We start from the raw sequence: 15,665 nt of genomic DNA on the forward strand, positions 1-15,665 counted from the left end.
GAAAAAGAGTGCACTGTTTATTTTTATACAAATAACAGAATGCCCATATCCAACCGCTGTGTCACCAACTTCTAAGACAAATTTCAGAAAACAAACAGTTAAAAAGAATGGCTATAAGAAAGAAAATATTCTCTTTGTATAAAAAATAGCAGTTTGTAGTATCTACATTTGAATATCCAGAGTGAAACATGTGCAGGGCTAGTTAACATAACAAAGATCAATGTTTAAAGTGCGGTAATGCTTAGCAACCAATTAGCAATCTTTTCTTTTCCTTTTGTGGCTGATCAAAGTTAAAGTGTATTGAAATCAAAATGATATTATATTGCAGCTTACCAATTCTTAGATGTGGTGGATGTATTAGTTTTGGGGGGGGTTTTTTAGGCTTTTTGTTTTCATTTATTTTTCCCTGGTGATCCCGTTGGTAAGTCTGTTATTTTTCAACTTTACCAGACCAAGCTGTCCAGCAAAAGTGGTAGTTAGAGGGTTGAGACAAATCAGTTAACACTCACAGGGGTGCTTATGCTTACAATGGTCAGCTTTTATTCATTTTTTAAAACCTTCATCCCAAAAGGAAAAAAAACTGTTGCTATAACTGCTCACAAAATGTCTGCAGGAGGTGGAATTTAATTTGTAGTTAGGTTCATCTTAATTCATTAGTTCATCTAACACTACCCTCTCCACGGGATGACAATGCTGCTTTGCAAGGGTGGATCCATTACTCCTTTATACAGTGGAGCTACCCTAACACAGTAGGTGTATTAATGACTATCAATCACCATGTAAAAAAAACAAAAAACTAATACAGCCATCACATCTAAGGACTAGTAAGCTGCAATATATTACATTTTTGTTTTTGGGTTTAGATATGTTTCAATAAAAGGCACATTCTGACTGCTTGTAATTAAACAATCCACTTTGTGCGGTCTTATTAAACAAGCACAAACAATAATAATAAACTAGACGAGACTAGCCATTTTTGAAGGCACTACAGTTACTCCAGAATTCCTTCTTTAAGGGTTACGTTTTGTAACTCTTTAACTCTGCATATGTGATACATCTGAACTGAAAGCTCTATAGCATCTTAAGGCACACCAATAGCCGATGAAGGTTGTGTATTCATTCCTCTGCACATGTGCTGTCAAGCATTAGCTCTTTTGCTCTTGCAAATACTCAGGTTGTATATAGAACTGTAAGACCACAAGAAAAAAAAAAGATTATTTTACTCAAGGCTGCCAAGATGTCATACACAGTATACACCTAGAATGACATGAATCAAGGCCTACACAACCCAAGGACAATCTGAACTAACGTAAAAGCAATATACTGTAAGCAATGATATAAGGAACTAGCAGAGTTTACTAGGTTCCTCTACAATCTTTGTATTGAAGTTTTCAGCTTCCAATAAGCTGAGTTAATTTTGGTTTCTTTTGGTTAGATTTGGCCAGTAAATCTTCATGTAGCTTTGACAATTCCAAGAAGAATACGGCAAAAACTTTGGTCCCCTGGATGTAATTAGATCTAAAAATAAGAAACATAATATTCAGTAAATTTTCAAAGTAAAAAGTAAAGTTAGTCATTGAATTGTAATTCTAGTCTATAAATGCTGCAATTGTACTAAAGCTGCAATGTCCCGATAATTGCCCTGGTTGTTATGTTGGTGCAGAGGCTTGTGGAAACAGCTTTATGATGCATGAATGCCACACATTTTAGAGTCTTCACAGCTTTTATAGAATATCCCTCATAAAGTGTTTAAAGGAATGTTTGAAGTGTATCTTTAGCAAATACTTTCTTTGTATTATTTGTATAATGTATGGAGTGGATACACACCATGTCAGGCTTTTATTGCTGCCCCTACAGGAGGAAATAACCATCTCAGTTAGTTCTAGTGACCATTTTCACCAGGACAGAAAATGATAGGAAATCAAAAAAATTGACTGTTGTAGTCAGAACAGAAGGTCAGGGGAAATCTTCCAATGGGGACATCTGTTCTGGTAATACCTAAATACTATTTATTGCCAAAAGTATTGGGACACCCCTCCAAATAATTGGATTCAGGTGTCCAATCACCTCCATGGCCACAGGTGTATAAAATCAAGCACCTAGGCATCCAGACTGCTTCTACAAACATTTGTGAAATAATGAATCGCTCTCAGGAGCTCAGTGAATTCAAGCGTGGTACCATGATAGGTTGCCACCTGTGCAATAAGTCCATCCACAAAATGTCCTTGCTACTAAATATTCCACAGTCAACTGTTAGTGGTATTATAACAAAGTGGAAGCAACTGGGAACAGCAGCAACTCAGCCACGAAGTGGTAGGCCACGTAAAATGACAGAGTGGGGCCAAGGCATGCTGAAACGCACCTTGCACAGAAGTCGCCAACTGTCTTCAGAGTCAATAGCTACAGACCTTCAAACTTTGTGTGGCCTTCAGATTGGCATAACAACAGTGCGTAGAGAGAGCTCCATGGAATGGGTTTCCATGGCCGAGGAGTACAAGCTCCCAACTTTGTGGGAACAGTTTGGGGATGGCCTTTTCCTGTTCCAACATGACTGCGCACCAGTGCACAAAGCAAGGTCCATAAAGACATGGATTAGCGAGTTTGGGGTGGAGGAACTTGACTGGCCTGCACAGAGTCCTGACCTCAACCTGATAGAACACCTTTGGGATGAATTAGAGCGGAGACTGTAAGCCAGGCCTTCTCGTCCAGCAACAGTACCTGACCTCACAAATGCGCTTGTGGAAGAAAGGTCAAACATTCCCATATACACACTCCTAAACCTTGTGGACAGCCTTCCCAGAAGAGTTGAAGCTGTTATAGTTGCAAAGGGTGGGCCAACTCAATATTGAACCCTACGGACTAAGACTGGGATGCCATTAAAGTTGATGTGCGTGTAAAGGCAGGCGTCCCAATACTTTTGGCAATATAGTGTATGAGAGGATTTCTTCTTACTATAAAGACATGTTCATATATTTTCTGCTGTGCCTAAGGAATAAGAAAATGAAGGGAAATCTCCCTAATGAGACAGCAATAAAAAGCTGAAAGGGGTTTTAATCATTTACTTTGCTATTTAAGGGCCCATTCACACCAGAGTGTAGCTGACAAAGATATTATGGATACTCAGTTAGAGCACGCCTTTAATTTATATCAACCCTTAGCACACTTCAGTTTAACTTGTGTATTTCCCTCTTTGTATCCTTGGTTTGGGAACATGTGGTTTTGTTTAGGCTACATCTTGCCGATATTAATTATTCTGTGCCAAAGGCACATAGCTTTAGTTTTAAAACAACTTTCACATGATGTTGATTTCACAATATATCTAATACATACTTCAAAAAGTAGTTAACATCAAGAAACGCCTAGAATACATTATTAATGATTATGGGAATAAATATCAGTTGTTTATCCTAATAAAGTTGAAACTGCTATACAGATGCACTTGTGTCCACTTCAGTTTCTCTAGTATTATGCTATATGGGTACACCTTAACCTTTTCTTCTAGGATAGGTGTGGTATCATGATTAATTCTGTCTATGACAGTAGAACTGCTTTTTTTCACCGCAACACACAATATTGGGGTACAGCATGTTGCACTGTAACATACAGCTGCCGGGCCACTGTAACAAATGAATGGCAACACAACATAGCTAGCTCACTGTACCACACACTACATGTATGATAGCGTGCATAGTACAGCAACACTCTAGTGTGAATGGGCCCTAAAATAAACAAAAAAACTTTGGCTAGAGATACTGTATACTTTAAATCCTTTAACAAAATGGCTTTAATTTTCTTAATGGTACCTAAAACAACTAAGTTTTGTATCCTTTATAAAGTGTGTTTCACCTGCTTATTTTCTCATTTTGTGAATGTTCCCCATCATCTGCTCCACCAATTGGAAGCATCATTACTCTCTTTTTGGTTAGATCTTGGAAGATTCTGGCTAGTGGTATAGTTGAGCCATCCCTGATCATTTCTGGCATAACACCAAACACTGCAAAAAACAAGCAGAACAATATATATTATACTGTATAAGTATTACATAATTACATCAATTAACACAATACTTCAATGGTTACCTATTTGCACCTTAATATTTTGTTAATGATATCTCAGATTTATTTTGGATACCGTTATACCTAAATTGCTGATAATGGTGATATTTCCAGTCTGACTAATGTTAAAAGGAGAACTATGGGGTTAGGGCTTTTCCCTATTGTTCACTTAGGGTAATGGGAGGACACAAAATAGCGTCCTCCCGTCACCCTAAGCTCAGTATTCCGCTAGCTACAGCTCACGGTATACTGAGACGCCACAGCTGAAGCGGATCCCGACAATTATGTCTGGATCTGCCAAGCTGTGTGAGTGACAGCTGGCTCTGCCTATCCAGCTGTACCCGCCCCCACCCCTGTCTGTTCCGCCAGTCAGTGCTGGAGGATCGGAGCGGGGAATCCAGTCCCTCCCCTGTAACGGCAGAGACCCGTGATAGGATCGAGAAGCGAGCGAACACCGTTATGTGTTCGCTCACTTCCCGATCTACTGAGCCGACCTGTGACAGTTTCATTGTCACGGGTCGGGTAGAACTATGAGGATGAGTGAAAAGCACTCACCTCATAGTTCTCCTTTAAGGTGCGGTAACTAGGTTAAACTTAATTCCTGCCCTGGGGACCAGACACGTTTCCCCTCTTTTTATATTTCCAGGGAGTGGTTCCCTCACCTCCCCTGTATAGTTCTTCTGCCTCTGAAGCAATGTGAGAGCACCCCATTGCTGGAAGTGTTGCTGAGAAGTGTCCACATCACACAGGCAGTGGCCTTCACACCTGAAGAAGGACCCCAATAGATGTAAATAGAAGAGGAGAGGAGACTTGAGACCCGAATATCAAGGGATATTTTTTTCCTAGCGATCTAGATATGGGAGGGATTTTTGTTTAATTATGCCCAGAGTTGGGCTTTCAACATACAAAACTACTGTCTAAAAGCAAAAAGCTTTCCATCTTATTGCATTCTGTCCAGTGACAATACTCTCACTGGACTTTGGGGTGCCAGGTGGGCAAGGCTTGGCCTAGAAGTGGGGGAGGTCAAAGCTCTTAGTAGCAAAATGAAACCAAAATAATAAAAGGCAAAAAATGGAGTGGTTTCCCTCTAATTAAGGTAATTAGAGGCACCTAGTGTGCTCTTAGGCAAGGCTTTTTTAATTAAAAGAGAAGTAAAGGCCCACCAATTTAAACTGTCTGACCAAAAATGTTATTTTCAAAGGCATGCCTCTGGTAATAACTGTCAAGGTTGCCAGTGTACTTATTTCAGCTCTCAACTGAACTTTCAAGCCATCAAAAGGCTAAGATGGCACCTTGCTTGGTGGTAACAGATAGGAGGGTGCAGTTCCGTATATAATATACACATATAATCATACCAAGATCCCCATACACACTAAAGCCAGGTAAAAATATCTTCTAAAATTCACATTGAGCAGTATAAATCATAGTGTGCTCTGCTCACTTCAAATGAGCTCACTTTGAGCTGAACAGGATGGTGCAGAAAGTGTGACAGATGGCTTTGCCACTCTAGTGTGCCCAGAAACATATTGGGCACCATGCTTTCCACTGGGCAATGCATGGAGCACTATAACAAGTTACTTTTACACTATACAAACCACTTGCCCTTTGACATAGCTCTGTATTATTAAGAGCTCTGTTATAAGGCAGCTTTCTTTTTTTTTAGGTTTACTGGTGTTTTACCTAGATGCATAATAATAAAGGAGACAGAGGTGCATAAACAGTCAAAATATTGCAGCTTGGCAAGAAGGGGAATCAGAAATTGCATTCATGCCTCTACTTGTAATTAATCAAAGAAGATTACAAAATATTTGTGTTTTAAGAAAGTCAAATTAATTTGTATTGTATTAGAATGTTCACAGTTTATTAAACTAGGCCTATAATGAAATGTTAACACAAAGCCTTGTCAACAGTCTTGCTGAGATGGATAAATAAAGAGTAAACAGAAGCGGTGTCTTACAAAATAATGCTGCACCAGCTTCCCCGGAGTGCTAACCATATGCCTTGAGAGGATCAGAGTTCAGATTGGGTAAACCACTCATTCGGGATGAATCATGTGATCGAATGCCTAGGCCTTCAGACAGGTAACTAGCATCGGAGGGCGGCTAGAGCAGTATTTATTAAAGGAAAACTATTTCAATCTCTGTTACACTTTGTCTAATAAACATTATGTTAACATCTGAGCATAGGTCTGATTTAAAAGAAGCACACACATCTGCAACAACTGTGGCTGTTGTGTTGGTGCTTGGTGGGGTTTATGTTAAGTCGTATTTCTAGACAAAAGGATATATACAAGAAGTGTTTTCAATACCTTTAATCCAACAAGGGTTCCTCAACTGCGACAGAAGCATATAAAAGGTGCTGAACATCCTCTATGACAGCACAGCCTCATTTGGTGGGACTGTCCGTCATTTGGAACCAAATCCCTCTGTCCCTCTATTTAACTACCAAACATGTTATTCTGCACTTTGTCTTATCTCTTCATTATCTTGTTTGTTATTTAAAAAAGCCAGTATAAAGGAAAACTAATGGTGGAAAAAAAAACAACTCTGGGTTTAACCAACCAATCAATTTTGGCACATAAATACGTATTAGTCCGCATAATTGGGGACGTGGCAGAGGTGTGTCCATTATCTAAATACATTGTGCTGAGAGATGTCCCTCGTCCTCATCTCAGAAAGTTGGGAGGTATGGCACAGCTCTGAATTAAAGAAAGGCTGGTGTCAAAATGCTATATATACTAGCAATGCATTCCCACATACTGGTAATTTGATTGTTTACGACAGAGTGAAGGTGCCATGATATACATGAACACTGACCTTTTCGTATCGCCATCTTAGCTGCTTCATACTGAGGGTCATCAACATTCGCCACCCAAGGCATTGCTGCAATTTCTAACGAAACTTTTAGTTTATTTGGGCTATTTAATTTGTCAAATACTTCTTGAAGATACATTTTAACCTAGAAAAGAATAAAATATACACATCACCAGTAAGCTATATTTTATTTTAAACTATTTCTATCGTTGCTTCTTTTGGGACAGCAATGTGCATTTTTGGCCACTTGCAAAGCCATCCACAACTCTGCTCCCGGCTATATCTGCAACCTTATTTCAAAGTATCACCCTAACCATCCCCTCCACTCCTTTCAAGACCTCCCGCTCTCTAGCTCCCTCATCAACTCCCCCCATGCTCACCTTCCAGGACTTCTTTAGAGTCTCTCCCTTCCTTTGGAACTCCCTACCCCAATCTGTCCTATCTATCTCCTACAATCCCTAAAGACTCCTTTCTTCAGGGAAGCCTATCCTGCCTCAACCTAATCACTTTCTCAAACAATTCATCCCCACACAGCTACCACCTCTTGTATCACTTGCCCCTCCCTTGTACATTGTAAGCTCTCACGGGCAGGGCCCTTCTTTCCATCTTGTCTTGACTTGTATTGTAACTATAATGCCCTCCTTATATTGTAAAGCGCTGCACAAACTGTTGGCGCTATATAAATCTTGTATAATATAATAATTAAAATAATGGGAGCACCAGAAAAATTCTTGAAAGATATGTGTATCTGTGCATTTTTCAGGTGCTCCTATTTCAAAGTTTATGGGCACAAAAATGCAAATTCTGCTCCTGTACTATAAGTGGCATGTTAAAATGCTTGTATAAATGTGCACAGACATACCTCCAAAGCACCCTGCTATGCTCAATGCTTAGGTGTGAATGGGGTGTAAACCTGGAAGTGGATCGTTAAGCACACAAACTCACTGTCTAATGTGTATGTAAACCCCAACAATGAACTTCCCTTATTCGGTCACTCTTAAGTAGGCTGTACATGTATCAAATTTTGCCGGATCCTTCTGAACCAGACAAAATTTGCACAGTGGGTGCCGCTGTCAACACCCTGTCGCTCATTGTGGATCTGTAGTCCTCAGAGAACAATATCAGTGATGAAGGTCAGCACAGGAAGTTATCAGCTCACAAGACTTCCAGCAAGATCAGGTTGATTAGTTGATCCAGGGAGACGGTTGGAAAATTCTCTGCTGAACGGAGCTAGAAGCATATTTTGACGGGGGATTCATACATTAATGCTTGTAAGCATTGATGGAGGAATCTGTTATATTAAGAAAATATAACCATGTATACCCGGCTTTAGTCTGATCATTATACCATTTGAAAGTGTTTTTCTATATCTGTTTGATCAATTCAAAATACCTGTTATTCTTGCTGGAAGTCTTGTGAGCTGATAACTTCCTGTGCTGACCTTCATCACTGACATTGTTCTCTGGGGACTACAGAACCACATTCTTCTATGTTGTAGGCAATAGGAGAGGAGTGGGGTTATGTATATCATGTGTCTGCTGTCCTGATACAGAAGGGTGACTGATTGTTGTCATATTACGACTGGAAATGTGTTACTAGCAGAATCCTCAAGTAGAAATAAAGAAAACGTATGCAGTCACCACATCTAAGGACTGGTAAGCTGCAATACACTATAGTTTGGTTTTTTGTTTACAATATGCTTGAAGGAATGGCCGGTGAGGCTGAGTTCACATGAGCGCTGACTGCTCATGTGCCTTTTGCAGACTACAGTCCTGCTTACACGGCCTGCCAGGTAGTCCCTGCAAAGCGCTGTAGATATTAATGTAAACCCCACCTATGTTCCTCACTCACCTATCTGACATGACATGACGATCCTGAATGTACTGAGAATATAAATCTATTCTGAGTAATATGTAGCGTATTTGTTCAGCTGTGATTGAGCTTTTCAACTGCAAAGTTTATTACAGGAGCACAATTCAACACAAGAGACAGGAAACAGAGGTAAGTATGTAGTTTGGTTGTCTTTGATTAATACAGCACATTCAAACTGTAGTTTTTCAGCTAGCTAAATAAGTAAAAGAACAACAGATTTTGTAGTCGCATTCTATTTTTTTATTTTTATTTTAAAGAAACAACTGCCCGTGCAGGGCAATAACACTGCTTAATAATAGCCCCAGCATGGCATACACGGCCATATATGCTCCCTCACTGTCTCCCCACTGCAGGAGTCTACCCTAAGTAGGTCCAAGTGTCAGAAGACACCCAAAACGTGACCATTGGTCGCTAAGGTCTGACCTCCACATATTCTTCCCACATGTGGAGGAACAGAGCAGGGAGGTGGCAAGGAAATGTCAATGGGTGAGTATATGGCAGAGCGGTTGGGGTATCTGGAGGCACTGTCACTTTTCCCTGAATGGGCATCTGGTGTGCATCTGAATCAAGGGGAAGTTGGGTACTTTAGGTTTGGTGGGGCGGGGGAGCAAAAAGGTTATGTGCACTTAGTTTACTGCAAAGTCTTTTATTAGTTTGTTTTTTTGTACAGAAAATAATAAGTATATAAATAACAACATGTATACACAAACACTAATAGTTTGACAGTGCATTGAGCCTTTGAAGCTAAACTCTATGCAGATATAAAATACATAAATGAATGCAGCCCTGAGATCATGAATACATAATTACTGTAAATGTCAGCAGAGTAAGTACCTGGATTTGACAGGATTGCCGCCTCTGGAGTGTGAGAGGGAGAAGCAGTACAAAGAACCAATCAGTGCATGCAATGAAAAGAAGAATGCTAAAGATCATCTTGCACTGCTTCTCCTTTCACTGTCCATTAGGAGGCAAGGGCATAGCGGTCCAGGATAATCTGGACTCAGAGGAAGCAGCTTGACTGAGGACATTCGCATGTGCACAAGAGTTACATCTTCCATGGCACTCAGCCTATTCACAGCATCCTTGAGATATAAATACACTGCACAGTGCATGTGCCATACAGTGTACACAAGTGATTAAAAAAATCATTTGGGGAGAGAAAGAGCATTTATTTGGCATAAGATACTTTGCCAAAAATATCTTAGCAATGTTTTATTTTTTCCCCTTTACTTGCACTTTAGGGAAGACAAAATTATATTATGGAATTTGGGGCATACATTTATCTATACATATACATATGCTATTAATACTAAAAACTTCACCATAGAGACAGAGAGAGCTTAGATGCATTTACCAAACATCTGAAAAGTAGGTTGTGGGAATTCTTGCCAGAAGGACTGTGGAATCCTGCTGTTTATGAGCAGTTTTTAAAATGCCCTAATTCTTTAGTGCTACTTGAGGCTTCATTTGATGGAAAGTAGAACATTAACGTTTGCAATCATGGGAATGACCTATACTGTTTCTTCACTTGCCCTAGAAATGTTACTGTCGTGTATTTTAGGCACATGGCTTGGTAAAAATAGGATTATCAACACTTTGGAGTCTGTTTTTTTTTACCTTAGATTCAAACATTTATTAGATTCACATAGGAAAATGTGTGAATCTTGGGAAAGGGCTTTGTGAATCTCACATTCATAAACAGATCCCATCCCAGGAAAAATAACTGCTTCTGAATTTTTCATGATATTTTGAAGGCTGAGACAAGTTTATGCTTGCACAAAGCTTGAGGACCCATTTACATCTTTGCAGTGCGCTTATGTTCTTGATGATGCTCGTTAACATGTATTGCGTTAAGGCAGTCTATTCATTCCAATAGGCTTCACAATGCACCAAACATGGTGCATGCATTATTTTTAGCAATGCAGACCACCACAATGCAAAGTAGTGCTTTAACATGTGCTGCCGCATGTTACTGCAGTGCAAGTGAACGAATCTGGCCTTAAACAGCAGTGCTTGAGAATATGTGACACCATGTAAGCTTGGATTTTAATTAGCACACAAAATTCGATATTGGTATACATTTTTTCCTAATATATACAGTATATATACTTGAGGCATTGAAATATATTTTTAATTGAGGCATAGTGTATACATTTTAACTAATTAAGAGAAAATGACTAGGGATGCACAGATATATCAGCCGCCGAAACATATCGGCCGGAAATGGCACTTTTGGCTAAATGCCAAAAGTGCCATTTTCCTGCCTATACATCGGCGCATCCTTGCTTTCTCTCCTCCGCCCTGGGCACTGCTCTGTGTCCCAGCAGGAAGGAGAGAAAGTGACAGCCGTCCGAGCGCTGTGAGAGGAGAGCGATGTGAGCGGCCGGTGTCTCCTCCCACACCGCTCGGCCGCCTATCACAGTGCGGCAGAGCGGTGTGGGGGCGGAGACAGCGCTGTGGCAGTGTGTGTCAGAGAGGAGAGCAAGGTACAAAACACTCAGTGATCGCTGAGTGTTTGTACATAATTGAGGATATGGTATGGTTAATATATCCTCAATTATGAATGAATGGGAGTGAACTACATCTCCTCCTGTTCATTCATAGTTGTAGTTATAGTAAACAAACCATGTTCTCATGGTGCACCTCTAAAAATGACCTTGAAAATTGGAAACATACAATATAACTAGGAATGCACCAATACCAAGTACCGTACAAGTACACGTACATATACTTTTCAAGTCTAGCCTAGAGAAAAATTCAGAAGTTAGGAGGCAGCTGTCATTTGTAAGGAGCATACGGAGCTCCTGGGATTTGTACATCTCTGTTTTATTGTATGATTTTCTTTTAATAAATATATATAAGTGATGCACCCATACCAGTTTTGCAAGTACAAGTACTGATACTTGCCCAAGTACTTACAAGTACAAGTACTGATAAATTTTTGTTTATTGCCATGTGACAGTTTCTCTAAAAACAATACAGACTAATGATTTCAGGACAGTGGTGGAGCGCCAGAGCCAGGTCCCAGCTGCAACCTTGGTAGTTCTCATGAAAATGCCAACTATCGGCACTGGTATTTGCACATCCCTAAATATAATATTGACTATTTTAATATTTCAGGCCCCCTCCATCTTAAACTTAAGTGGTATTCATCAGAAAGGATTATTGTATGTTATGGTGGTGCTGTAAGATTTGGTGGTGAGCAGATTTCACCACCAGATGGAGCTTTATGTCTGTATCTGCAGCTCTCTGTTTTTAGAAAACTCAGGATCTACAATAATGGCTTTCCCTTTGATTTCAGTGTGGAGGGTTCAAAAGCAGATGAGGTTTGAAATTTTCCATGAAATCTCCTTTTAATAATTCTTGTTGTAAAAAAGATCTTTCAATTTAAAGGAGAACTATGAGGTGAGTGCTTTCCACTCACCTCATAGTTCTAGCCGACCTGTGACAATGAGACTGTCACAGGTCGGCTCAGTAGATCGGGAGGTAAGTGAACACATACCGGCGTTCGCTCACCTCTCGATTCTGTCACGGCTCTCTGCCGTGACAGGGGAGGGGCTGGATTCCCCCCTCCCCGCTCCGATCTGCCAGCGCTGACTGGTGGAACGGACGGGGGAGGGGGCGGGTACAGCTGGCTCTGCCTCTAGATAGGCAGAGCCAGCTGTCAGTCACGCAGCTGGGCGGATCCAGACGTAATTGTCGGGATCCGCTTCAGCTGCGGCGTCTTAGTATAACACAAGCAGCAGCTCGCGGTATGCTGCGGCGTCTCAGTATACCGCGAGCTACAGCTAGCAGTATACTGAGCCTAGGGTGCCGGGAGGACGCTAGTTTGTGTCCTCTCGTTACCCTAAGGAGAACTATGGGCAAAAGTCTTAACCCCCTAGTTCTCCTTTAATTACAGTTTTTTACAGGCCTAAACTTTTAGGTCAATGCCAATTTTAATGCATCTTTACCTTAGCCACTCCTTTCTGCACCCTTACCAAATGGGTGAATTATTAACTTAGTTTGTACATTTACTGTGTGAAAATAGTATTTACCCAAAATGAGTTTCTCCTTATTTCCAAGGCAGCATTGCATTAAGGCTCAGTCCACAGTTAGAGTAATACATTGGGAATGCATTTTTACTCTCTGCTATTGTGCTTCCGCCTGTGGCCACTACATGTATTATTACCATTAATACATTACCAGGTTCGAGCTGTGCAAGGCCCTGCTGGTGCCCCGTAATTTGCTAAAAGTCAATTATTTTAATCGACTTTTGTCGAAAGAGTCAGACAGACAATTTTCTCTTCTTGGGTCCCTGTATGGTAATAATTTTACTAATTGGGTCCTTAGATTACAGAATTTAGGTGCCTCTGTTCTATGTGAAAGTTTTCGGTCATTCTTACCTGCTTTTCCACGACAGGGATTTCCATATTTGGAGCTTGCCGAATTGAGAATTTGCCAATCACTTTTGAAGGAATTACAGTTTTGGTCCCAGTTCCAGCAAATGCTCCCTCTATGCCATGAATGGAAAGGCTCGGGTATCGCCACATGTGCTGAAGAATTTCTTCCTGTAAAATAAGCAACAGCACATGATAAAAAAAGCAAGATGGCCATACACTATACAATCCAAATATGTGTGCATTTATTTTAGGTGGACATTTTGTACTACTGATATTTTTGCACATTTTGCACAGACTGCACCGCAAACATTTCATAATTTTTTAATATAGATTTTGGCACTGAACATATTTATATTTATTTTTATATTATTAGATGATGTTTAAGATAATTAGTTCATAGACACACAATTGTGTTTTTAGCACTGCACTATATAGAATCAGTCCTTAAAATTGTGTTGAGCAGTCAGACTGGACCAGCATATCCAGCTGCCATACAAAGTCTTCAGCTAAATTTTCAATAAACAGTGTCCTTTTTAGGAATATTGGTATTAATTTGTATGCAATAAGAATATCTGTTATTTAGTCACATACACCATAGATGTGTGTTCTCACAAAGCAGTGCTCACATACCATAGCTCCCTTGCTGGCCTAACTAGAAAATAAAATTCAGCAGTAAATACAGGGCCAGAAACATCGCAAATCCATATAGGTAAGTGGAAGCCTCTTAGCCTGCTACTGGTGACGTGTGTGACATTGACTTAGGGCTGGGCCTGCACAGGCAATTTTTACTTTCAAAGACTAATATATTCTCCTAGGGCAAACAAAATCACTATTTTGTGCTACTACAGGAGATTGTTGAGTGAGTGTAAAGAGAATTGTTTCATGAGATGTGCGGAGCATAATGGCTCACTGTAACTGTGGGACATTTCTTATTTAGCAGTTTGCAATAAAAGCAATGCACGGAGATCAATCTCATGGGATTAAAGAAGTATGTAAAGGTGACTTGTATAGCCCTGGCCTGGCAGTGTATTTTTCCCTAGTAGAATCATGTTAAAGCTTAACTCCCGGCACAGTAATCCTCATAGCACCCTACAACATTTGTTTCCACACTACAGAACCTGTAATTTACACAAATACTAGAAAACATTTTTGAACATATGCACTAATTATCCAGTAAGGTCCCATTTCCTGTCTTGACAACCAGTCGTTTACCCTCAATGAACTTGCTTTGCAGATGACCCCTTATGGGCCATTTTTCTGCTCAGTCATATCCTTGCCTAATGAATGGAATGTGTATAGCAGGGGTGGGCGACTCCAGCCCTCCAGCTGTTGTGGAACTACAAGTCCCATGAGGCACAGCAAAACTGACAGTTACTGGCATGACTCCCAGAGGCATGTTGAGATTTGTAGTTAAAGCACAGCTGGAGGGCTGGAGACACTATAGAGCTTCCACTGCAGAGCAATGCAAACAGGGCACATTAGTGCTGCCATGGAAATTTGCCACTAGAATGACATTATTTAAACAGTAAAGACTCACAGGAGGGTCATTTTAAGGCAGATTTTCATGTAGGTGGCGGCACTTTATTGAGTATTAAATATGAAAATCGTGCTAGGGGACACCCAAGGAAGCCTATCAGTTGCATTTTTTGGTATGGACTAGAGTTAAGCAATTTTCGAAGAACTGTATTCTGTGGACATATGCAGCTCACATCATCTCAAACTGGTTTCTTGAACATGACAATAAGTTCACTGTACTCTAGTGGTCTCCATAGTTACCAGATCCAATCCGATAGAGCACCTTTGGGAGATTCGCATCATGGATGTGCATATGACAAATCTGCAGCAACTGCGTGATGCTATCATGTCAATATGGACCAAAAGCTCTGAGGAATGTTTCCAACACAGTGTTGATTCTATGCCAAGAAGAATTAAGACAATTCTGAAGGCAAAGGCGGTCCAACCCGGTACTAGCAAGGTGTACCTAATAAAGTGGCCGGTGAGTGTACATGTACTAATTTTTGCTGTAAACTATGGTGCCAGGCTCTTCCCTGCATAGACATGGGGACAGTAAAGAATTGTACAAACATTTTCAACCCAATCGATTAACCATTCAGATCTCCGTAATCTAAGCTGCTAGCCCATATTCAAGAAATTGCAGAAATCTAATGTCTACAAGTCCTGTGAGATGATGAAGTTTAGAACAGAGAATTGGTATGGCAGTGAAATAATGAATGTAAGGAGTAATTCATGAGCTGTCTGGGGTGAAAATAGTAAGTAACGAAAGGCTTTTACCTTAGTGCTGTACAAAAATGTGTTCACTTCTGTGTTGTTTTTGTGTTCTTCTATATCAAAATCTATATTTTCATACAACTTTTTCTCTTCATCTGTTATTGGAGGAACATAGTCATAAATTCCAGGGATAAGGATACGACCAGTAGAGTCCACAAGGCTTGCTATGTAAAAAAGGGTGCACAATTAAAGTCATTACTAAACTTGAGACTTATTTTGCATACAAAAACTTCTCATTGAAGTAATACGGTACC

General features: G+C 40.2%; 1 protein-coding gene across 3 annotated transcripts in view; it reads right to left on the reverse strand.

Moving 5' to 3' along the window:
• Positions 1-1,042: 1,042 nt before the first annotated feature.
• LOC108799252 (beta-Ala-His dipeptidase-like) overlaps positions 1,043-15,665 on the reverse strand; it is a 47,083-nt gene continuing 32,460 nt past the window's right edge. For all 3 annotated transcript variants that reach the window (XM_018571088.1, XM_018571089.1, XM_018571090.1), the window contains 5 exons: positions 15,415-15,575; positions 13,126-13,290; positions 6,872-7,013; positions 3,847-3,994; positions 1,043-1,518 (listed from right to left, as the gene is read on the reverse strand). In XM_018571088.1, coding sequence (XP_018426590.1) covers positions 1,392-1,518; positions 3,847-3,994; positions 6,872-7,013; positions 13,126-13,290; positions 15,415-15,575 — 743 coding nt within the window. In that variant the 3' untranslated portion in view covers positions 1,043-1,391. The remainder of the gene's footprint in view (positions 1,519-3,846; positions 3,995-6,871; positions 7,014-13,125; positions 13,291-15,414; positions 15,576-15,665) is intronic.

This window comes from Nanorana parkeri, unplaced genomic scaffold, assembly GCF_000935625.1.
Source record: "Nanorana parkeri isolate BGI_ZX_2015 unplaced genomic scaffold, ASM93562v1 scaffold1672, whole genome shotgun sequence".
In the NCBI taxonomy this organism is placed as follows: domain Eukaryota; kingdom Metazoa; phylum Chordata; class Amphibia; order Anura; family Dicroglossidae; genus Nanorana; species Nanorana parkeri.